The 23650-nt window shown below is 41.8% G+C and overlaps 1 protein-coding gene across 1 annotated transcript; it reads left to right on the top strand.

Moving 5' to 3' along the window:
- Nucleotides 1–2106: 2106 nt before the first annotated feature.
- On the top strand, nt 2107–4197 carry LOC124337825. The gene is made up of 2 exons (XM_046791839.1): nt 2107–3292; nt 3422–4197. Exons 1-2 carry the CDS (start codon nt 2107–2109, stop codon nt 4195–4197), a joined length of 1962 nt encoding a protein of 653 aa, XP_046647795.1.
- The last annotated feature ends 19453 nt before the right edge of the window (nt 4198–23650 follow it).

Raw genomic sequence — 23650 nt, forward strand, 5'->3', positions numbered from 1 at the left:
ACAAGTGTGTCAAGAAGAGCAGACGATATACGTGTTATGATTGCTTCGATCCCTACTAACACGGCCCATCCACTTGATGTAAGATGTAGGTAAATATGGGATGAATAGATCCAGGTCGCAATTGGGGGGCGGTAGTATAGCGTGGGTATAAATTTATTCGGATCTAGGATGGGATCAAATAAAGAATATTCATCGTAGATCCACCAGCGTATATTCATTAATATACTGATTGTACGTCAAAGTAATATACCCGGGGGTATGATTTTGTTGTGATACCATTTGGTACATACACAGAATGTGCATCACAGTATAACCATATTAGGTACACTGTGGATGAAACTGCTAAAAAATATCTCAATTTCCATTACTCCCAAACTTTTGTTCAAATATAGTATGAACAGTTGGTCAGGTGAGAGAGGAGAGCTATAGAACTGAACGTCTGCAGTTCAAATCTGGGGTGAGACTTTTATTTTTTATTTCTAACAAAAATCATATTCAGAGATGGATGCAATATAAGGATACTATGTATACGCAAACCGGTATATCCAAGGGACATACAAATGGTACGAGCGGGGAAGGGGAAATAAGGATCAACATGAAGCATTCCATGGATATGCTGTTTGTATCTCCCTTATCCTTGGGAGTACGCTGCAGTCATATCCATGGTACATCGCTGTGTTAGTAGGGCTTGCACGCCCCAGCAATAAAAGAGAAGAGGTAGTTATTTCAAATATAAACTTTTTGATGGTATTGTCGCAAGAAAGTGAACTAAAATGGTGTTACTTTTATGACTTTAATGTAAACTTAATTTTTGCTGCTGGTAATTGGTCTAGGGAGAACAAAAAAATCTTGCTTGGACAAAAATTTTGGAAGCATTGGAACAATCCTGTCACAATGAACCAATTCATGGTGTTAAAGATGCTTAGAAAAGTTTAGTAAACTCAAAGCAATTGCTAATACGAATATTGCTATTGTGTATAAATGAGACAGGTATAATAGCAGATGTAATTGCAGCATTACGTTTAATAATTTTTGTTGGTAGAAAGTGGTTCGGAGGAAACATTGCATCTGAAAATGCTGAACCAACTCTTTGGCCTTTTTTGGCCAAACAAATGCTTCCATGCAGGAAAATTTATTAAATAAATATTATTTTACAGTTTCCAATCAGTGTATTCACTTAACTTTATAGAGCATTTGATTTTAAATAATAAGGAGGGGTTCTGTCTGAAACTGTTTCTTGTGAAATGTTACAAAATAATATCAAAGTTCCCCGATAGTTTTTTTTATACAATTTATCTTCATTTGCGTCACTTTCTTGACTATTGAGGACGTTCAATAAAGATCATGGTGATGTTCTTAATCATCTTTTTTATTCATTAATTCTTACTAGATAGACCACTAGATGTTATGTTTATGATTTGTGAGACATAGTTTTTGCACAAAAACGTACACGTTCTCAAACCGTACGAGATATGGTAAGTTTCATTTTAAATTTCTCACAATTCTCCTTAGTGCATTACTGTCTTAGGTTGAATAACTGTGTAACACTTGTTACGTAAACACAACCCTTCAGGCTTTATTTTCGCTTCCAGCATACCTTGTACAGTTTTTGGAATTTGTAAATACTTCGTCTGCTGCGCCCTGGTGGCTGCACGAGTTTCATCGGTTCCATCAAAAACTGTACTTTTTGTGTACTTGGACGGTTAATTGTGGAGTTTAACGAGTTTTTAAATGTTGATGAGTGCTCAGTGGTCAGTTTTGCGGCATCACCTGACTAGTTTGGTCTAGTTATCGTGAATTATTGTGAGTTTTTAGAGTGACGGCCATCTCAGCATTATGTCACTGTTGTCATACACCAAACAAGCGCTAGTGGCAATTGCCCATTCCCCACAAGTAGCCCCCCGGCTGCCGCTCAATTACCTCAAGGTGATCAAACAATGTGTGCTACGCGCGCATCCAACACAGAGAGGCTGTCGGGCGGGCGTTGACGCACGTCGGGCGCAATCCAACAAATGCTACCCCAGATATGCCCTGATCAATGCACAATCGGTGCTCAAGAAAGGCGGACGGGTCCTTGATTTAATTCTACATTCGAACTTGGACATCATGGCTGTAACAGAGACCTGGCTATCGACTAATGAGGAACTACTCTCTATCTGTCCGGATGGTTTCACGGCAGTACACAAACCCCGGGGAGGACCAACAAAAGGTGGAGGAATTGCTCTCCTTTACAGAGATTCGATCAGACTTACCCAGCGCCAGAATACCACCTTCTCCTCGTTTGAATACATGGATGTATCTTTTTCCGTGAAGTCAACAACAATTAGACAAGTGATCATATACCGCCCACCCAAGGAAAGTAAAGCAGTCTTTATCGAACAATTTTCGGAACTTCTCGAGATGATAATTGTTTCGGAGGAGAAACTGCTGATCACTGGTGATTTCAACATCAACATGCTGGGGGGCGAGAGTCAAGATGTGTACTCTCGGGGTCTTTCGGACCTCTTTGAATCCTTTGGTCTCGTGCAGCATGTCTCGCAAGTGACGCACATACGTGGTGGCGTCATTGATCTGGTACTATCACGGAAATCGGACAACCTGATTCTTTCGGCGGAAGTAGGTGGCCTGTTCAGTGATCATTTTGCAATCGAGTGCGTGCTCAGATTGTCCCGCCCCATTCTCCCGACAAAGAAGATATCTTATCGCCCATTCAAAACCATTGACTACGAGGCATTCGCAGAAGATGTTGCCAAACTGCCATTTGTATGCGAGCCTGCTGAATCATGTGATGAACTAGTGCGGCAATACAACTCTGGTATCATTTCCTGCTTGGATAAACAACTCCCACCAAGGTCGAAGACAATAGTTGTACGTCCACTGAACCCTTGGTTCAATGATGAGATTAAGGCGGCAAGGAGAAGTAGTAGAGCAGCTGAACGTCGTTGGAGGAGCCGTCAACTGGAAATCGACAAACAGATCCTCTGCGGGATGCGTGACCGCTTGTCGGAAGCCATCAGAACTGCAAAAATCAGCTATTACAGCTCGCGTAAAAGTGAATGTGGAAAAGACCAGCGTGCGCTATTTAAAGTGGTGAACCGAATGCTTGGGCGGCAGCGTGGACTAACGTTACCTAGTCATGAATCCCTTAATGCAATCCTGAACCAGTTCGGGGCGTACTGGACTGACGGAGCAGTTAATGAACGTGAGTTTCCGGACGACCAAGAGCAGTCAGAAGGATTACAGATGGAAGAGTTCACGCCGGTCTCGGTGGAAGATGTAGCCTTGACAATTGGTTCGTCACCAACTAAGTCCTGCTCCCTGGACCCCACTCCAACGTCTCTATTGAAACGAATGGTGGGCATTTTGTCACCATCGCTTACTCGAATGATAAATGACTCCCTGTAATCTGGATTTGTCCCAGTGGAGCTAAAACAGGCACTCATTCCGCCGCTTCTGAAAAAGTCGACATTGAACCCTGAACTACTCTCGAGCTACCGTCCAGTATCAAATCTTCCCTTCATCGGCAAACTTCTGGAGAGGATCGCTGTTAAAAGGCTGAATGTGCACCTAACTGACGGGGGGCGAATGGCCCCGACGCAATCAGCCTATAGAGTGTATCACTCGACGGAGACGGCTTTGGTGAAAGTTGTGAACGACCTGCTCATGGCTGCGGACGGGGGCTATGGCTCAGTATTAATGCTGCTTGACCTGAGCGCGGCATTTGATACAGTAGACCATACAGCCTTACTGGAGAGACTCAAGAATCGCTTCTCGATAACTGGCTCTGCCCTTCAGTGGTTCCAATCGTATTTAAGCGAACGAACTCAGTCCGTCAGTGTGTGCGGTGTGAAATCTGAGCCGCTGCCTTTAATGTCGGGTGTGCCACAAGGCTCAGTACTCGGCCCGACAATTTTCACCGCTCATCTGAGTCCTGTTCATGATGTCGTGAGTAGGCATGAGATCAATCTACATACTTATGCGGATGACAACGAGCTTTATACTAGCTTTAATCTCCTGAAGGGGGATCAATCAGATCAAAAATATTGCCAGAATCAGGAGATATCTGGACATCAACGCAACACGGACGCTGGTACAAGCGCTGATGATATCGACTATCGATTACTGCAACGCTCTACTAGTCGGCCTGCCAGAGAGTGTGATTGGAAAGCTGCAGAGAGTACAAAATTCAGCGGCTAGGCTAATTCTGCGCCTTGGAAGGCGAGAGCACATCACTCGTCATCTGAGAGACCTGCACTGGCTGCCGGTTAAGAGGAGAATTGAATTCAAGGTCCTGGTACTAGTCTACCGCTGTCTGCACGGATTGGCGCCACAGTACCTTGCCGACTTGGTGAAGCTGCGCGACTCGACGGTACTGACCAGGTCGGCAGGTGCAAAACATCTGTTGGTGCCGAAAACAAGAACAGCTCACTATGGGGATCGTGCTTTCTGCAGAGTTGGGCCGGTCCTTTGGAACAGCCTGCCACCGAATATTAGAACCAAGGAGTCACTCTCAACTTTTAAATCCGCCCTAAAAACCCATCTGTTTAACTGTCCCCGCTGATTCAAAACTGTACTGTTTCCCTGGCCATGAAAATGTTAGCGCCTTTGATCAAGTCTTGTTACAGGGCGCTATATAAATGTTAAATATAATAATAATAATAAATATAATAATAATAAATGCATGAGAAACTGTGCCGATATGGATTTCTTCTTTTGCTGATATTGTTACTGCACGTGAGAATGGATCTTTAGTTGCAGTTTCAGTTGCAGTATGAATAATTATGTATTTTTTTGTTCATGTATTGATTGTTATCAATTTTTTTTATCACAGAAAGCTGATAGCAAATTTGTCAATGCTTCATCCAAGTTATGAATTTCGCTAGCAAATAGCCGCAAATTAGTTTTTAATTCAATTTTTTCTGTGTTGCAAGAGCTTGGCGACAGAAACAACCCGGTTTCCTGTAACTAACGCTCCTTCCTGCGGGCGAAAAATCAACTTCTGTACACTTAAATTTTCACCTGGTGGCTGGAAGACGTTGTTGGTGACAGACAAGTCCAGCATTACTTATAAAAATTGACCCATCGATTGCGCTTAATTGCGGGTCTAGTGTTCTTAGGGTGTCACAATGGTCTTGAATTTGCCCAATTACCAGTTGACTACTAGATGAAATTCTATTAAGATTTTTGTTCTATACTGTGGCAATGAAAATCTTTGTTTCATATTTTTCATATATTTAAAAATAATGACATTCTAGCGCAGTTGTCTCCTTCATTAAAAAATTACAATATTTTATTGTCAGTTTAACGTTAGGTTGCCTAAGGTAACCCAACCTTTGAAAGTATCTGTTGTTTTTGTTTTTTTGTTTTTTTTTACACTGATACTAAAATACAGAGTTTGAAGCTGCGGTAAAAAGCTGCCAGAACACAATTCAATTTAAAAAAAGATAATAAAAAAATGCTTGAACTCTTTTAATTTAATTTGGGAATAGTTACAATTTGACTTTGACAAAAACCATTTTTTTAAATCTCGACAAAAGGAAGTCTCATGTCAGATTTTTTCACACTGAAAGTATTTTGGTACGCAGTTAGATCTGCCTTGACAAACATACTCCCGTCAGGCTTTTTACCCCCAATAAATTTATACGAATTTTTAGCCGTCTGGACTGGGATGGTAAGGGGAATCTCAATATAAATCCTTGGGGAATAGAATCCACCGAATCACGGTTGCTTTCCAATTAATATTTCAATGCATTTTTTGGGGGTGAAACTCAGAGATTTTTTTCGTTTCTTATACTAACTTTGGCAAACAACGAATCAATATCGTACATCACTAGGGGACAAACTATGTCTTGGGCGGTTGCGATTGCGAACTGCATATGGGCGGTTGAAGAACCAGGGCCGTTGCCAACCAAAGAGAATTTTACGTCGGATGAGCCTTCTGGTAGAGAAATAAGAATTTAGACCTTCTCTTGCTGTGTCTCAGGATCTTTGTACACGGTGACAAGTGCAGGCTGATTGTAATGAACAATTTGCAAGTCTAATCGCTCAAAATCCTTCTCTTTAATTGTTAAAGCAGATTGATTCAAGATGAAATAAATCGTTAGGGGTAACATAAAATATAAACCGGTCGGAGACAAGGAGAGATGTGTATAAGAGATGACGCGAACTATGTAAAGATAAAGTCTAGCAGACGGTATATAGATCGCGCGGAACACACGTATGCGCAACTGGCTTAGGCAACAGCCATCATTAAGTTGAGGAAACCTATTGCTTTGACACCTGGTCTAACTTGATGGTGGCGGAAAAGGAGGCTGTTCACAGAACCTGGTCTGTTAAGATAGTCGGTAACATCGATTTATTTTTCGAGAAATACACATAATAATTACGAGACCTGGTCTGCTAAAGTAGGTAGAAATTGATTATTCGAAAAGAGACTTAACAAATTATTAAATATGAATCACAAAATTGTTATAAAACCTGGTCTGCTCGAGTATGTAGAAATTGAGTATTCGAAGAGAGGGTTAACAAATTATTGAAAATGAATTTGTCTATTATAACATGATATTAATAATTGGCCAACCATTTAGGATATTTCGGATATTCGCGCGTTTATACCAAAAAAGACAGAAATAGGGAAAGAGGCATTATTTATTCTTTATCTGTCAAATAGTATCAAATAGTGGGTGTCCACCAGTTTCGGCACTTTTTTTCGGCACTTCGATTTCGTCGTTTTCGGCACCCGATGCAAACCACACTTCCTCGATTATGAAAAAATATTGTCCATTTCGGCACCAAATTTGACCGTTTCGGCACCAATTTCGATCGTTTCGGCACCAACTTCAACCTTTTCGGCACCCCATGCAAACCACACGTCGTCGAACATGCAAAAGCTATTGCACCGTCAGGCCACTATGGGCGCTCTGACGGCTGTGGTACTGTAAAGGTTGACCCAACACAATCATTGTGTCACCAATACGAAGATACTTAATAACTAAAGAGGCGAATTTACTCACAATGTTATGGCACAAATGATGAAGACAAACATGAACGATTTTGGTTTAACCCGTGTATTTTTACTAGTAAGACAGAACAATAGGCCTAATATAAATTATACAAGAATAAACGATAGCGACAATTTACTTGAGTACAAATGGTAGGCGGCGGTCGAGCGTCAGGCTAGGTGATGAACTAGTAAAGGGTCGATACTAGTTTAAAGAAGATTTGACAACACTTAAATGGAATTGAATTTAATACAAAACAGTACGAAAAGAGGAGCGAACGCCTCGGTAAGTTACGGGTAAAATGAGAGAGAGAAGTGCGGCCGAGCTGCGGTATAGGAGTGCGGAGACAGAATAGCTTTTACATCGGGTTTATATACTCATGCCGGCTGCGTTTTTTAACACGCAAGGCATAGGGAAAAACAGGTTCAGACAAGTTAAAAAGTTATATAATCCTGCCCGACCTTGCCAAAAAGAGGCAAAAACCAAGTTCAGACGAGACCGACAAAGGTTATATAACAACTATTTCTAGAGTTCCGAGAAGGGTAAAATGAGTCACAAAATATAATAAAAGATAAGGTTAAAGGGATAAGAGAAAAACATGAAGTAAAATGTAGTGGAGTAAAAGATAAAAGGTAAGGGAATAAGAGAAAAATGTAATTAAAGTTAAACGCGCTCTTGTCGCCCGGTTGAGTCTTGCTTTTGCGCTTCTTGATAAATCGCTTCTGGTGGAATAAGCGCGGTTGGCGCTGACATCTAGTAGTCAGATTTGGCGATTGTTTTGCAGCAGGAAAAAGGGAACAGATACGGGAGTGAGCCGAGCGTTCTGTTACATCGCTCCCGGCCCTATGAGATTACGTCACGGAATCTAAACAGGAGCCTCGTCATATTCGGAGTGATCCAAATATATAGAACCTTCGGTTGATTTGAATTTCTTATGCAAGAATGCTAAGAAATGCGCTTCCCCGAAACATTTTGTCACAAGACAGATGGCGGCACCCAACGAGAGAAAGAGAACGATGACACAAATGTGCATAAAGTTTTTGAAATTTTGGAATGTAGAATTGGTTTTTTCCACCGTAGCGACAATAACATTTGATGCGCCAATAGTAGTATCTTGAGTAGAATCTTTCGCCGAATGTTCGTTGATTGAGGCCGTGAGATCGGCAATAATATCCATCGGACTTGATTGTGTGTCAGCATATGCAGGATTTGCTTTTTGCTGATATTCGAAAAAGTTGACGTCAGTATAGCGAAAAATGTCGGCAAGATCACGTTGAGGGACTACGATTGAAGTTTCAACTAGCTCCCAGGTGTGATTGCGATACGAATGTAGACAGTCATTAAAATTCACGGTCCCCGTAGTCCAATAACAAGGAGTGAAAGTAGTTAACTTCCATCCGGTGCGGCTGACAGTAAAATTTTTTGAAACGAGGCTGTGCGCCACAAATAGTGATTTCAATAGTAAAATTGACAGGAATGAGTGCGTATTGAATAGTTGACACATCCGGTGCTGTTGGCACTACTTGCGCATGTTTGATGTGACGTTGTTCTTCGGATGATGCAAATTAAATCGTTTTCATTGATGAACAGTTAATAATGATGAGGAGCAACATGATTTGGGATTAATGGAATACGCGTTTAACATATGCAGCGTAGTTGTAAGTTAAGGAATTTTAAGTATAGGAATAAGTAATAATAAATAAGTAAGTAAAAAATAGTAAGAGGAAAAGAGAGAGAGACAGAGAGAGAAAAGAACAAGGTGACAAAAAGGGACATATTTTTGTAATATCGCGCATGTTATTTATCTTTGAAATTTCGATTTGGGAATATAACAAATGATTCTCCGTACACATATATTTTTACTTTGTACATGAAACACGCCTATGTTTTTTTGTCTTTTTTTATAGAATCATACGTTTTCTTCGAAACACCGCATTTCCACTAAACTTCCGTAATTAAACGCTGCCTCGGCTTGATAGCCGATCGCGATCGTAGGCGGGGAAGTTCAGTTGGTTGCAGAGCAGTTTCTTTTTCAATAATGGTAACAATGGTAGATAAAGGGCGAGGATTGGGAACATTCATTGGGGAATCATTTCGTACAATTGAGTCGAGATTTGGGAGAGAAATCTCAATACGATCAGGATTTTTAGCAGCTTTATTAAGTAAAGGGGGATCATCCATTTCGTCAGGGGAATCAGAGTCAATATTATTCAATCCATCCCTTTCGTCATCAGCTTCTTCATCAGAATTACAATTAGGCTGAGTGACTAAATTTTTTCGTGAGCGTACAGTCGGATCGATTGTTGACTCTATTGGAGGCATAGCTTCATCCGTCCATAACATAGTTTCATATAACGGTTTCAGTCAATTACAGTGTACAAGTTGGGCTTTAAATGAACTATCGGCTATTTCGACCGTTCGATTTTTATTTACTTTGATCACTCTATATGAGCCCTTAAATTTTGAAGTAAATTTTCTATTATCGCCTTTTTGAACTACTCGTACATCTAATAAAACTCTATCACCCGGCTTGTAATTAAAAAGTTTAGCCCGCTTATTATATTGCTCCCTCTGTTGTTCCCGTGCTTTTTTGTTATGCTCATGGGCTCGTTGAAAACTATAACGAAGCCTCTCTAAAAGGGAATCAACATAATTAGCAGAAGGGACTGGGTCTGGGACCGCCCCTAATATTTTGTTGATGGGGAAGTTAACATCACGGCCAATTGCGAATTGTACACTGGCGCACACTGGCGTTCTCTTGCGTACACTAGCGTGCATTGGCTTGCTCTGGCGTGCACTGGCGTGCTCTGTTGTGCACTGGCTTGCTCTGGCGTAAACTGACGTGCTCTGGCGTGCACTGGCGTGCTCAGGTGTTTATTGGCGTGCTCTGGCGTGCTCTGGCGTGCTCTGGCGTGCACTAGCTTGCTCTGGCGTGCACTGGCGTGCTCTGGCGTGCTCTGGCGTGCTCTGGCGTGCACTGGCGTGCTCTGGCGTGCTCTGGCGTGCACTGGCTTGCTCTGGCGTGCACTGGCGTGCTCTGGCGTGCACTGGCTTGCTCTGGCGTGCACTGGCGTGCACTGGCGTGCACAGGCGTGCTCTGGCGTGCTTTGGTGTGCTCTGGCGTGCTCTGGCGTGCTCTGGCGTGCACTAGCTTGCTCTGGCGTGCACTAGCTTGCTCTGGCGTGCACTGGCGTGCTCTGGCGTGCTCTGGCGTGCTCTGGCGTGCACTGGCGTGCTCTGGCGTGCTCTGGCGTGCTCTGGCGTGCACTGGCTTGCTCTGGCGTGCACTGGCGTGCTCTGGCGTGCACTGGCGTGCTCTGGCGTGCTCTGGTGTGCACTGGCGTGCTCTGGTGTGAATTGGCGTGCTCTGGCGTGCACTGGCGTGCACTAGCATGCTCTGGCGTGCACTGGCGTGCTCTGGCGTGCAATGGCGTGCTTTGGCGTGCTCTGGCGTGCACTGGCATGCTCTGGCGTAGACTGGCGTGCATTGGCGTGCTCTGGCGTGCACTGGCTTGCTCTGGCTTGCACTGGCGTGCACAGGCGTGCTCTGGCTTGCTTTGGCGTGCTCTGGCGTGCTCTGGCGTGCTCTGCTATGCAGAACTTAAGTGCTTGACAATAGAAATCCACTACCAGACAATAGAACTCAAATAACTTGAATAATTTTTAAAAATTCTATTTCTGTGATGTGCGTTTTTCTTAAACTTTTTGTTCATGATTTGCTCTATGAATTTATTGATTCAATAGACTTGAAATGGTGTATTGGACATTGATTTACACATCCTGTAATTAAAAAATGGTTTTAACAAGTGAAATAAATATTATATCAACTGTAAGTGCTGAGCCTTTCTCTGGCGTGCACTGGCGTGATCTGGCGTGCTCTGACGTGCTCTGACGTGCTCTGGCGTGCACTGGCGTGCTCTGGCGTGCACTGGCGTGCTCTGGCGTGCTTTGGCGTGCTCTGGCGTACTCTGGCGTTCTCTGGCGTGCTCTGCTGTGCTCTGCTGTGCAGAACTTAAGTGCCCGACAATAGAAAATCACTACCCGACAATATAACTCAAATAACTTGAATAATTTTTAAAAATTCAAGTGCTTTGATGTGCATTTATCTAAAACTTTTTGTTCATGAATTGCTCTATAAATTTATTGATTCAATAGACTTGAAATTGTGTATTGGACATTGATTTACACATCCTGTAATTAAAAAATGGTTTTAACAAGTGAAATAAATGTTATAGCAACTTCAAGTGCTGAGCTGTTCACTGGGGTGCACTGGCGTGATCTGGCGTGCACTGGCGTGCACTGGCGTGCTCTGGCGTGCTCTTGCGTGCACTGGCGTGCTCTTGCGTGCACTGGCGTGCTCTTGCGTGCACTGGCGTGAACTGGCGTGCACTAGCGTGCTCTGGCGTGCTCTGGCGTGCAATTGCGTGCTCTGGCGTGCTCTGGCGTGCATTGGCGTGCTCTTGCGTGCACTGGCGTGCACTGGCGTGCTCTGGCGTGCTCTGGCGTGCTCTGGCGTGCACTGGCGTGCTCTGGCGTGCTCTGGCGTGCTCTGGCGTGCTATGCTATGCAGAACTCAAGTGCTTGACAATAGAAATCCACTACCCGACAATAGAACTCAAATAACTTGAATAATTTTTAAAAATTCAATTGCTGTGATGTGCGTTTTTCTAAAAATTTTTGTTTATGATTTGCTCTATGAATTTATTGATTCAATAGACTTGAAATGGTGTATTGGACATTGATTTAAACATCTTGTAATTAAAAAATGGTTTTAACACGTTGGCGTGGCGTGCAGTGCGTTCAATTTTCCATCGTGTTAGCAGGTATTTATTGATAATTGTCTTATATTTTTCATTGTATTTTTACTTAGAACTTCTAAGAACAGGGCAGACTTCAGAGGATACAACCAACCTGAAGCACAATTATGGATTCTGGAACCAGACCTGAGGAAGATACCACACCTGAATTTGAAAGACATCTCCCAGAGAATAGACAGATGGACTCGCTTCTGGTTCAAGTTTAAAACCAAAACCTTACTAAACTGAAGGATCTGGTCGATCAAGGATCAGTTGTCACAATTACTGGAAATTACTCACTAGATAAACAGAAGAGATTTTTAGACGTGCCTCCGCTATTTGCAGCTTCTATTTCAGATCAACTTCCTTTCGTTGATTATCTCGTTGGTAAGCACCCACACTTTCCTGTGGCGAAGGCGTCTAACCCACATTGTTCGATTATACCAACAGACACTGATGTAGAGCAGATTGGTCGGTGCTGCTTGTGTTTTTATGGTAATTCTGGAGTTCAAAAATATGGCTTGAAATGCTGAATCTTGGAGTTTTCAGCAAAGGCTTATCCCTCTCAGATTGCCATGATGGAAAAAGTAATCAATTTAAGTTTCCTAGATGGTCATTACCTTTTAGCTCTAATTACATATAATGTATTTCTTGCAATTATTAGGTGATTAAAGGATTGCAGCGCAATCGCAACTGCCTTTTGGAGAGTCCTACTGGCTCTGGAAAAACCTTAGCTTTGCTGTGCGCAAGTCTAGCGTGGCAGAAAGCGGAAAAAGGTATAAAATAGTCGTATCCTTAATAAGTAAAAACTTAAGTTTTGTTTTACTTTTAACGCATGGCAGGAAAACAAGTAGAAGCTCAAGCTGATTTCGATTTTCAAACAACAACGGCAACGGAGATTGACGAGTGGGAAAATTACACTAGAGGAATGGGCTCAAAGATGCTTCTTAAAGTTTAAACTTGTCTATTTTTATTCATAGGCCCTACTCTATTTTACTTATAATAGTCTCTTCGCTGTACCTTTAGATGGGCTATAAACCGGGTAAAGGACTGGGTAAAAATTTACAAGGAAGAGTTGAACCTGTAGAAGCTCAATTTGTGATCGAAGGAAAAGGAGTTGGTAAAAATCAATTCCTGAATAGGGAGGTTAAATATTCTTTCAAATAATTTCAATTCATAAAATAGGTTATGGATCTGATAATGGATTTGTTCCTAAAATTCTTTTTGTAACGCGAACTCATAAACAAATTAACCAAGTGGTTGAATTCCGCCACCAACTCGGTGAATTGTTTTTCTTTTCCTTCCGCCAGCAGCTTTGTCGTTTACATCATCTTTTGTATCCACCCTGATGACCAGACTTCTGAATCCAACTTGGTAAAATTATTGCCATTTCTTAAAGATTTCGGCTATTTTTATCGTCCATTTGTTCCACTTCCAATAGGGTTGTCAGTATCGTACCCGAGGGATTGAAATGCTCAGTAAACACGTCTATGGTCACTACGGACTTGAGAAAAGCATTTGCTATTCCCAAGATCGTACAGGCTCTATCTCAATGGGTAAAATTTGTTTTTAAACCCAAGAAATTCTTCATTCAAAAGCATTGTGAAAAGTGTTATGGCAGGGGAAAAGGAAGCGAATCTTGCTAGCATTCTTCTACAGTCAAAAAATTTCCACGAAATATGATTACTTTCCTTTTTTAGAAAAATTCTTTAAATCGCGAACATAACTCTTAGGTTAAGAGCATAGTTTTCATAAAATATATCATCAATAGCTTCGGTTTCTTCTTTGCTGGGTGTATCATCATCAGCTTCGGAATGCCACATTGGCAAGGCAGGAGCTTATGGTGGGTTTTCGGGACACTTCATGTCGCATGCTTTAGTATAGGCCGAACACCTTCCTAAGTTGAGACACCGATAAAAAGTAAATAAGGGAATTTCAAGAATATACAATTCCTACCAACGAAATTGGTACACTGTACCAATTTTGGCCGCTTTTAACATGGCGTCTTATTGCGCTACGCGTCTTTAGTTTTTATTTTTCAATAGGGTCGTTGCATGAAATTTCGATTTGTTTTAAACATACCTGTTTAGAATCAGTTTTTTACGCTGATTCTCATAGTATTTTTTAAATGAACCTAACTATGTGTATTTATCATTCAAAGTTCAAATAAGCGCCTCCCATTACAAAACGGGCTCTCAGCCATTTTTTAGGGGCGGAGCTTAATGTCTGATGAATTTGTAGACGACGCTCACCAAAATCACCCTTTTCGTATTTCGCCTTAAGGCCCTAAGGGCAAAAGAGGGTTGTAGTAAGCAAGCAGTACGAAAAGGGTTATTTTGGTGAGCGTGAAAAAAGGAATGAGTAAAATAGTACGTTTTCACGTGTTTGTTGAAATTGTTGAAGTTTATCAAACCCACACGCTGTTGCTGAACCCTATCTGTTTGCTTTAACTCATACCTCTATCCCTCTGGTGTCCAAAATGTTAATCTGTTGTCGGCTGCTACTGCTTCGTATCTCGCTCACTTCTTGTCACATTGTACTGTATGACAGAACTCTTGTCGCTTGTCTTTTACAAAGACAGAAAAGGTATCTTACAGTTAGAAGCAGAAGGTACGTCAAATACAGACTGACTAGTATTAAATCATTGTCTCTATTGTTATATCATTTCACTAACTAACATCAACAGGTTATGGGCCCAGGTATACGCATTTTCTAAAGTGAAATGGCCGGAAATTTAATTGACAATCACCTTAAGGATGTCAATCACGTGCCCAAGTTCGATGGCACCAACTTTCGTGAGTGGAGCTATGAACTCCGCATGATGTTCCAACAATTGGGACTGATTGAACTTGTGGAAGCAAGAGCTGGACACACTCTCCCAGAAGAGGTAATCCCAACGATCTGAAATACTTATTTTTGAATGTTCAGATCACTCACATGTACAGTTACACATGTTCGATCCACATGTTCCATGCAACATTAGTGCTACACTAAACACATGTACACTTACACATGTTCGATACTGTTATAGCGGTTGACCACACATGTTTGACACTTGACAAGTGTTCAACTACACACATGTACAGTCATATGTAATCTGATTACCCAACACTGTTCCAGCATACAGTAATTAGCGTGTACACAATCATGATAGCAACTCTTTTAATCAAGAGAGATCTATGTACAAATATATTACCTAAACTAATCAACACCTATTATATCACAGGCAATGGACGATAATCAGGTTGTTATCAACGCTGCAGAAATTGAAGCTTGGCACCTGAAGGATGTCACCGCCAGAAATTATATATTCACAACTCTGACGAAAGCCATGAAGCAAAATCTCTACTCATGTGAGACTGCAGCTGCCATGTGGGCTAGACTGGACACTCAATATCAACTCAGAGCAGCTGAAAATCTACATCTACTGTGGCAAAGCTTCTATGACTTTACTCACCATGCTGGTACGTTAACACAATGCAAGATGATAATACCCAGGTTATACTTAACGTCCTCTCTCTCACTAGATGACGACATGACCAAACATATTCAAAAGCTAACAAGCGTTTCGGACAAGCTGAGACAACTTGGTCAACCTTTAGACGAGATGCAGTTGGTGACGAAGGCTCTAGCCACCCTTCCAGAAAAATTCAGAGTTGTCAGGTCGGTTTGGGCCAGTGTACCTCTCAACGAACGAACAATCGACAATCTCCTTCAACGATTGAGATCAGAGGAAAACGTCCTCAAGTCATATGAAAGAGAGGATGTTACGGATCAACCGATCCATAAAAACGAGCTGGCAACGCGTAAATGAAGGAGAGGTAATGGCGCGGAGGAGCGGACAAAAAAAGGGGGCGGAAGGATCGAGGCTGGCAGAACAGTGAGTGGATTACTGTCAGACGGAGAGAGAAAGACGTTGAATAAAAGTGTTTAAAGCAAATCAAGTCTCGTGTATTTTCTCGATATCCCGGCCGGTTTAAACAACGTGTTCTTTAAAGTTCCAAACGGAACATTTGGTGCCGAAACCCGGGACGGGCAAACCCGCAATACAAGATTTGAGACGATACGCCCCAAACGCTGACAGCAAGGCAAGCAAAGGTACTGTGCGACTGTAATAAACGTGTATTATTCTAGAGTTTAGGACACACAATGACGGGCATGTAAAGTACTAGAGTACTGGGAATGTAGTTTTGTAATAACTTAAATAGCCTTGACATTTGGGATTGCTCCACAGAGAAACTTTATAAACTATACTTAAAGGAAGCGCTAAGGGTAAAGGCGAAGCCATTAGCACATAGAGGCTGGGCAAGGGACTAAACATATAAGGCTTATACGCGTAGTGCAGAAATCGCACTAGGCAATCAGCAATCACGATATTAAGTAGACATTGACATTGAAATTTCGGGCTCTACGGGAAACTCAAACTAATTTGAATATCATTATTCCTTAAAGTGAATATGTGATGGGTAGCCAAATTCTCTGCCGGGTCAGAAGCGGCTTCCTCTAAAATGATCCCACCAGCCGCCCTTATCTTGTCCCTAATACCTCCCTTATACCTCTGGCCCGTATTCCCATACCTTCTTGGTCCCTTGTTGTTTTTCGCGTCACAGGGAAATTATCTCGCCTTGATGGTAACTTAGCCAAACCCATTTTTCTGTCATGTAAAAAAAAAAAAAAAAAACTTAAACAGATATTTCGTCAAATTTATATTATATCAAATCAAACCCTAGCGTCGCATCAATCATCACACAAATCTATCAAATTCATGTAGTTATAATTCTAAACCTTTCTACAGCTGTAAACCAAGCGCGAATTGAGAGATAAAACACCCTCGTACGGACTCAAGTCGCCTTACTGAAGTATCGACGTACAAAACAAATTAACAATAATCGAAGGTAAAGCAAATCGTGAAAAACAAATTCGTAATCGGCTAATCAAATTAAATGAACGAACATAGATAAAGGAAGAAAGGTCCAAGACAACAAGACGAAACATTGAACGGAGAAACTCAGTCGTACCAGAAACCCTCTTGAGATAACTAGCACTTCGTCGTCAGTAACCAAAGTGGTAATCGCAATCATCGTAAGGCCTTAAGGCAAACAAATTCACTAAACGTTCAAAATCAACAGGAACGACACCATGTCAGATTTAGAAGAGGAAAGCCAAGAACCGGAGGTAATTAAGAAGCTGTGAATGATAACTAAGGCTAGGTTCACACGACTATTGGGAACCATTGACACCCATGTGGAAAGAAGAGGACCGTCAGCCGCGCTAATGGTACACAGAGAGAATTTGTCCGAAATATACGAAGAGTGTATGCGACACCACACCACGTACGTCAACAAGGTGGCCTTCGAAGGAGACGAGAACGAAAAGGCGACTAAATAGGCCCAAGATCTAGACACCGCCTATAGAAGAAAATTGGCCGAGATGACGCGGCTAATAAACGAGAACGACCAGACTGGCGGCGAAGAAGAGGAGCCGATCGTGAACCCGAGGAGCCCAAGGACGCTGGAAGCGACGCTTCGCGCTAAGAAAAGAAAACTGGAAGACGATCTCGAAGACTCCCGGATAGAAGAAGCAAGGCGTGTTGAAGATATTCGCAGACGGTCGCAACGAGAACAACAAGCAATCGAGACCGAGTTGGCCATAGCGCGTAAACGGACGGATGAAAGCGGGAAACCGGGAGGACCGCTAAATTCGACGCCCAAGACGGGACAAAATAGTAACCAAGGGCCGCCGTTGAACATCACACCACTGAGTTATCCACCCAACCAATCGACATCGGAAGGAAGAAACTCAGGAGTACTAATCGATGCCTGGATCTACCAGCCATTCAACCAAGTCAGCACCGGTGCAGAAAATCAGCAGTTAGTAACCATGGCCATGCTACCAAACCTACCACTATTCGGAGGCGACCCAAAAGACTGGCCCATGTTCATACAAGCATTCAAGAGCATTGTGCACGACGTTTTCACTTCTGACGCCCAACGCCTGGCAATGCTGCATTCAAGACTGGAAAATCGATTACGAATAGGGATGAGCCAAGTACTGACGACGCCGATGGCTTACCGTGATGCCCTCCAAGAACTGCATCGGAAATACGGACATCCGCACCTTGTGGTTAGAAGCTACATACGAAGTCTCATGGAGCTCCCGTCACTAAGAGAAAGTGAAGAAGTCGACGAGTTTGCGGCAAAATTGCACGGGGCGGTAACGACGCTCGAAGCAGCTGGATACGGTCATGAGCTTAATTCAAGCGTGGCATTGGCCGAGATAGTCCATAAGCTACCACCATCAATGATAACACGCTGGGGAAGAAAAATGCATAAGCTGCTACCAAAGGTACCTACGCTCCGCGACCTAGATATTTGGATAGAAGAAGAATTGATGAGCACCAGAAACGTACGAGACATGGCCCGGCAGCTGAGGCGAAATCCGATCCCAGCACCGAAACCACGCCTTGGAATGTTTCAACCGACGGTGAATTTCGTTAACCAAAAGCCAACTGAAAAGGATGCAGATCAACGTCCCGGAAATAATAAATGTGGCCTGTGTAAATTAGAACCCGGTCACCGATTAGCATTATGCCCCAAGTTTATCAGCATGGAACCTACTAAACGAGCACAAGCTGTATACGATCTTAAAAATTGTTTCCGATGTTTGGGGAGGAACCACAACAGTAACGAGTGCCGGAAAACAGATGCGACGTGTGGTGTAGCCAATTGCGGCCAGCATCATCATACACTGCTCCACGGAGCAGACCGAGTAGCGCGAAAATGACTAGAACTGAATTCAGACACGGCCTGCCTCGGAGCCGTGAAGAAAACCATCGATCTACCGCTGTATGTCTGGATACAAGTACATAACGGCCCTCGGAGCATAACAGTGCTGGCGCTGTTAGATACCGGCTGCAACACCACACTCATCACTCGAAGAGTCGCGGACGTGCTGGGGCTTAAAGGGAAGACGATACCACGCAGGATCGGAGCATTTTTTGGAGCAGCACCTTCCTCGCCGATAAGTATCGTACGTTGCCAAATTACACCGTGTAAAACAAGAAAGCCACTCTTTGATGTGGAACGCGCCCTCGTAGTTCCCGAGCTAAAAGGAGCCGATTTCAACGTGAATTGGGAAAAGGAGAAGCAGAAATGGAGCCACTTACGAGACCTTGATTTAGATTTGATTCGATTTTGATTTGATTTATTTAAACGCGCATTATCCAAATAAAGTTCTAATGACGCGGAAAGTACAGTCAGAGTAAGAGTCACAGAAAAAGCGTAAGACACATCAATCGAAAAGGTGCTTGAATAAAAGAGAACAAAACTTGGGGAGTGTGGTGGCATTACGAACAGCAAGAGGGAGTCGGTTCCAGATGGAAGCGACCTTTGCAAAAGATCGATCACCAAGATTAACATGGCGAGTGCGAGGAACGCGAAGTAGAGCAGATGAAGATGAGCGTAGGCTGCGTGAGTTTTCGAGAGGAATAATTAGACGAGTCAGGTAAGGAGGTGCGGAGCCATTTTAACAGCGATAGGTCAGGGTGGCAATACGAAAAGTGATTCTGTCGTTGACACAGAGCCAATTAAGGGAGCGCAGATGGGAACGAATGCTGTCTCTCTTCCTCACACGAAGAATGAGACGAGCGGAAGCGTTTATCACGCGCTGCAGCTTAGAGAGCAAAGTGCCAGGAAGACCAGCGAAGAGAGAACAGGCATAGTCAACGCGAGAGAGGACAAGAGACTGAACAAGGCACTTAGTAGTAAGAGGATCAAGAAAGCGCCGAACTTTGCCAATACGCCACAAGTGAAAGAAAGAGGACCGACAAATATTGTAAATGTGGGAGGACATCGAAAGATGAGAATCAAAAGTTACACCAAGGTGTTTGACTTCAGCAGACGGTTGAAGAATGCCGGAGTCCATTTCCAACGGTAGAGGAGCAAGTTTTTGGTCTTGATGAGGTGAGACGGCTTAGAAGAAGAGACACTTAGAAAGGTTGAGGATGACGTGTTGATCAAAAAGCCATCGATCAGTGCGACAAGTCCAGTGACTGAGGTTTGCAATAGCAGCCTGTTGGTCAGAGTGGTTGGTTTTAGAGTGTAGTTGGAAGGTGATTCGACCATTTGTGTCATCAGAATACTGATCAATAATGACACCATCGGTTGCGGTTTGGTCAGGAAGAGCAGAAACCAGAAGAATGAAAAGGATTGCACCATTGACGGAGCCTTGAGGAACACCATAAGGAACTGGAACACTCGAGGAGAAGCAGTCACCAACACGAACACACTGGGTGCGACCAGAAAGGTAAGATGCAAACCAGAGTAGGGCATCAGCAGCAACGCCACAACGAGTTGAAAGAGAGTCGAGCAGAATGGTTTGATCGATAGTATCAAAGGCAGCTGTCAGATCAAGGAAACAGAAGGCAGTGGCCTGATCGGCATCGACAGTGCAGAGAAGGTCATTGTAGAGTCCAAGAAGCGCAGTCTCAGTGGAGTAATTTGTGCGATAGGCAGACTGTTCACAAAAAAAATATATGGGCAGATGTTTTGTAACATTTGCGCATTATGAACGTGATCGTAATGGGTCCCCATATTTTTAGTATTTACTTTCATTAGTATTTAGTATTTACTCATGACTGGGGTTTCCATTAATAAGTAAAAAAAAATATGTTTTTGTTTCGGAGTTTGAATAATTCTTCCGAAGAAAATAGACTAGCGGTAGCACTGATGTCTTTCAATTCTTTTGCTTGGATATTAATAGGGGATTCTAGGAAGTGTATGAATATTTTGTTATTTAATAGTAAGTTTATTATTATGGCGTAATATTTTGAATAGATGGGTTCAAGTAACCCGAGAAGATTTTTCCCGTAGCGAAACGCGGTGGAAATACGCTTTAAATGGAACTGCTTGGTTGAAACGCTTACCATATAATGCATTATTATTGCATTCTAGAACGCCTTGTTTCCGTTTTTTTCTTCATCACTGGATGCGTTTTTGGAAAAGCAACCAAAATTCGTTTCAAAATGCGTTTTTATATATTTATTTTGCATTTGAATTGAATTTTTCCCGCATCAAAGTTTACCTTTTATAAACAACTTTTACTCATCTATTTTCTTATCTCTTCTCCACACATTTTTAAAAGTGAAGTTTTAGACACATGCATTGAAGTGAGAAACATCATTTTATTCATTGTCAGAGAAACAGCACACACAACATCACTGACACAAATACCCGAAAGAAATTCTGACTAAGAAATTGCACTGACAGAGATATACAGCAAGAGATTATGACTGAGAAATTGCACTGACACCGCAAGACATTCTAACTGAGAAATTGCACTCACAGAGATACTGATGGTCAACTGAGAAAACACTGACAGAGATATACTATGACTGAATTACTCACCGATTGTTAAAGCTCTCGATAGTTTTCAAGCGCTTCAACAATAGATTTTGTTCGCGGCTTCACTAAAGAAATTACTTCATTTTTTTCAAGATTTCCCCCATTGTCTTCATCGTCCCCATGGGACGCAACATCTGGAACATTTACTGATTTCTGATAATTAAATTGGTGAACTCTTCTGGCAGCCTGGACACACTCGAGTGCTTTGGAGATATGGATTGGCTTCTTGTGCTGGTCTAAGACATTAGTCATGACAACTGTAAAATGAAAAATCATCAGAATTTTTTACAAACAAATAACTAAAAAATTGACTAATAAATAACAAACAAACTAAAAGAAGACCTTATAACTACGTCGCTCGACCTTATTACAATGCGTCGCATTGCATATTTTTTATATTAGAAGAAAATCAAGGATAAATTGCAAATTTAAAAGTTGGAAGAATTCGGCTTCAACAGAGCGACGTAGTTATAACGTTCTCTTCTAGTCTGTTTGTTAGATATAGCCATGACAGCTGTGAAATGAAAAGAACGAACTAAATTCCGACAGTTTCAGCACATTCATTACCTCCAAAAATGGCTAACATATTGGTTAGATGGCCAATTCCAGGTCTAGTGTCTTTGCTTCTACCACTTCGTCCCTTCCACTACACTTTACAGCATAACTCTCTAGTGAAAATGTAATCCATTATCGACTTTGCCAAAGTCGATTCGTAGCTCACATGACCTAGATCTTCAATTAAAACACTAAACTAAAAAGAAATATAAATGAGACTGTCAGTGACAAAATAAAAGATTTTGACTAACTCGCGTTAATTAAGTCGCGTTAAACTGTTGAAAAAGCGCAGGATTTGCTGCAACGATTCGCCTCGTTTTAATGGGACCATGGAGGCCCAGGTGGGTTTTTGGCGATTTAAAACTGCGCAGCATTCCGGTATCTATCTGTAACAACATAATGACGATTTTAACGGTGCCCTCTCCTATTTTAATAATAATGAAAAAACACTCACTTTTCAATTAAAGAACTCTGAAGGGGACTTCAGGGTTCTTTAAAGGTGACAGGCATTGCTTCTGGATCAACTCCAAAAATACGTCGGGATCCAGAGAATTTTTCTTGTCCCAGGAACTTTCAAACAGGTGGCAGGAACGGTATGTCAAATCCCAAAGTTTGCGGATCTCAAGTGACACTGAATGCGTGGCGAAAAGATTGTGGGGGGCGAATTCAAGGGCGATGAGATATTGTTGATGCCAAGGCACCAGAGCTCTGATTATGATGTTGTAAGGTCTTTCCGGTTGGCTTATGGCTGCTCGTTTCATGCACTTTGTGTTGATATCAGTTAATTCTTGCATGGCCCAGACAGAGTGATCGACGGGCTACCCCAACTTCGGAATTCGCGTGATCATAAGCTGAAACAGCCTGGCTCGTAACGATACGTTATCAATCTATGTAGCAACAAAAGGATTAGTTAAAAACACAAAAATTGATGGATTGGGATGAAGTTAAAAGCTTACACTGTAAGATCCCCTTGGTTTGGAATAAAAAACTGGCTTCATGCCATTCATCCTAAAAAACCATGCCCTTTTTCTTTGCTTTTGAGGACTCAATGGTGGACTTGCCTCTGTACATTGCTGGGAAACCCTGTAAGGATAACGAATATCAAATAATAATGAATAACAAATGCATCAAGTAATTACCCAGCTAAAAAAGAACTTAAGTTTAACTGTAGTTTAATTATAGTTTCCATTACTAGAGTAATTTGGCCGAAATACTATAGTTTTTTTAAATCAAATTACTGTAGTTTTTCTTCAATAAAAATGCAGTTTTATTACTATCACTGCTAAAAAACTTCGACAAAAAAAGATTCGACTTGAAAAGGATCGAACCTTCTACAAAATTGGTAGACATCTATGAAATAGGTTATGATTTTTGTTTTCTATAACCTATGGACTTGGAAAGTTTTCTAGTCTTTGTTAGTTTAGAAAACAGGAGTAAGAAGGTAGCGGGCGTGTTTGTCGAAAACACTCACAAATACAATTATAGTACTTAGACTTAACATTATACGTTAGACTACTTACGTTTTAAGAAATTGGTAAAATTATAAGCAAGGGGAGATGCATAAAAATATTTCAAGTTGGAAAATGTGATGTATGGCTAAGTGCAAATGAAAATTTATCTACTTGACTAAATAGGCCTAAAGTGGTTAATGGATATACTATAAACTATTAAATAGACTTTAAATAATTCTGTACCGCTGTTGCATATAGAGAAAACTAAACTTGTAAAGTCAAGAAACATAAATCTCGTTAATTTTATGAAGATTATTGTTTCTGAATCATTTCGGGTAAGGGTTATTTTTAAAGAGTTAGTCATTTGTCCCAAATAATTGTAGATTTGAAATGGATTAAATGTGTTCCTGCTGTATAATATTTAATAATTTTTTTTCACTGTGAAT

The sequence above is a fragment of the Daphnia pulicaria genome, chromosome 4, assembly GCF_021234035.1.
Source record: "Daphnia pulicaria isolate SC F1-1A chromosome 4, SC_F0-13Bv2, whole genome shotgun sequence".
Lineage (NCBI taxonomy): Eukaryota > Metazoa > Arthropoda > Branchiopoda > Diplostraca > Daphniidae > Daphnia > Daphnia pulicaria.

Coding starts and splice junctions, on each gene's coding strand:
- LOC124337825 (XM_046791839.1), top strand. CDS start 2,107: ATGGCTGTAACAGAGACCTGGCTATCGACTAATGAGGAACTACTCTCT. Junction 3,293..3,421: donor AGATGTAGCCTTGACAATTG/GTTCGTCACCAA, acceptor GATTTGTCCCAG/TGGAGCTAAAACAGGCACTC.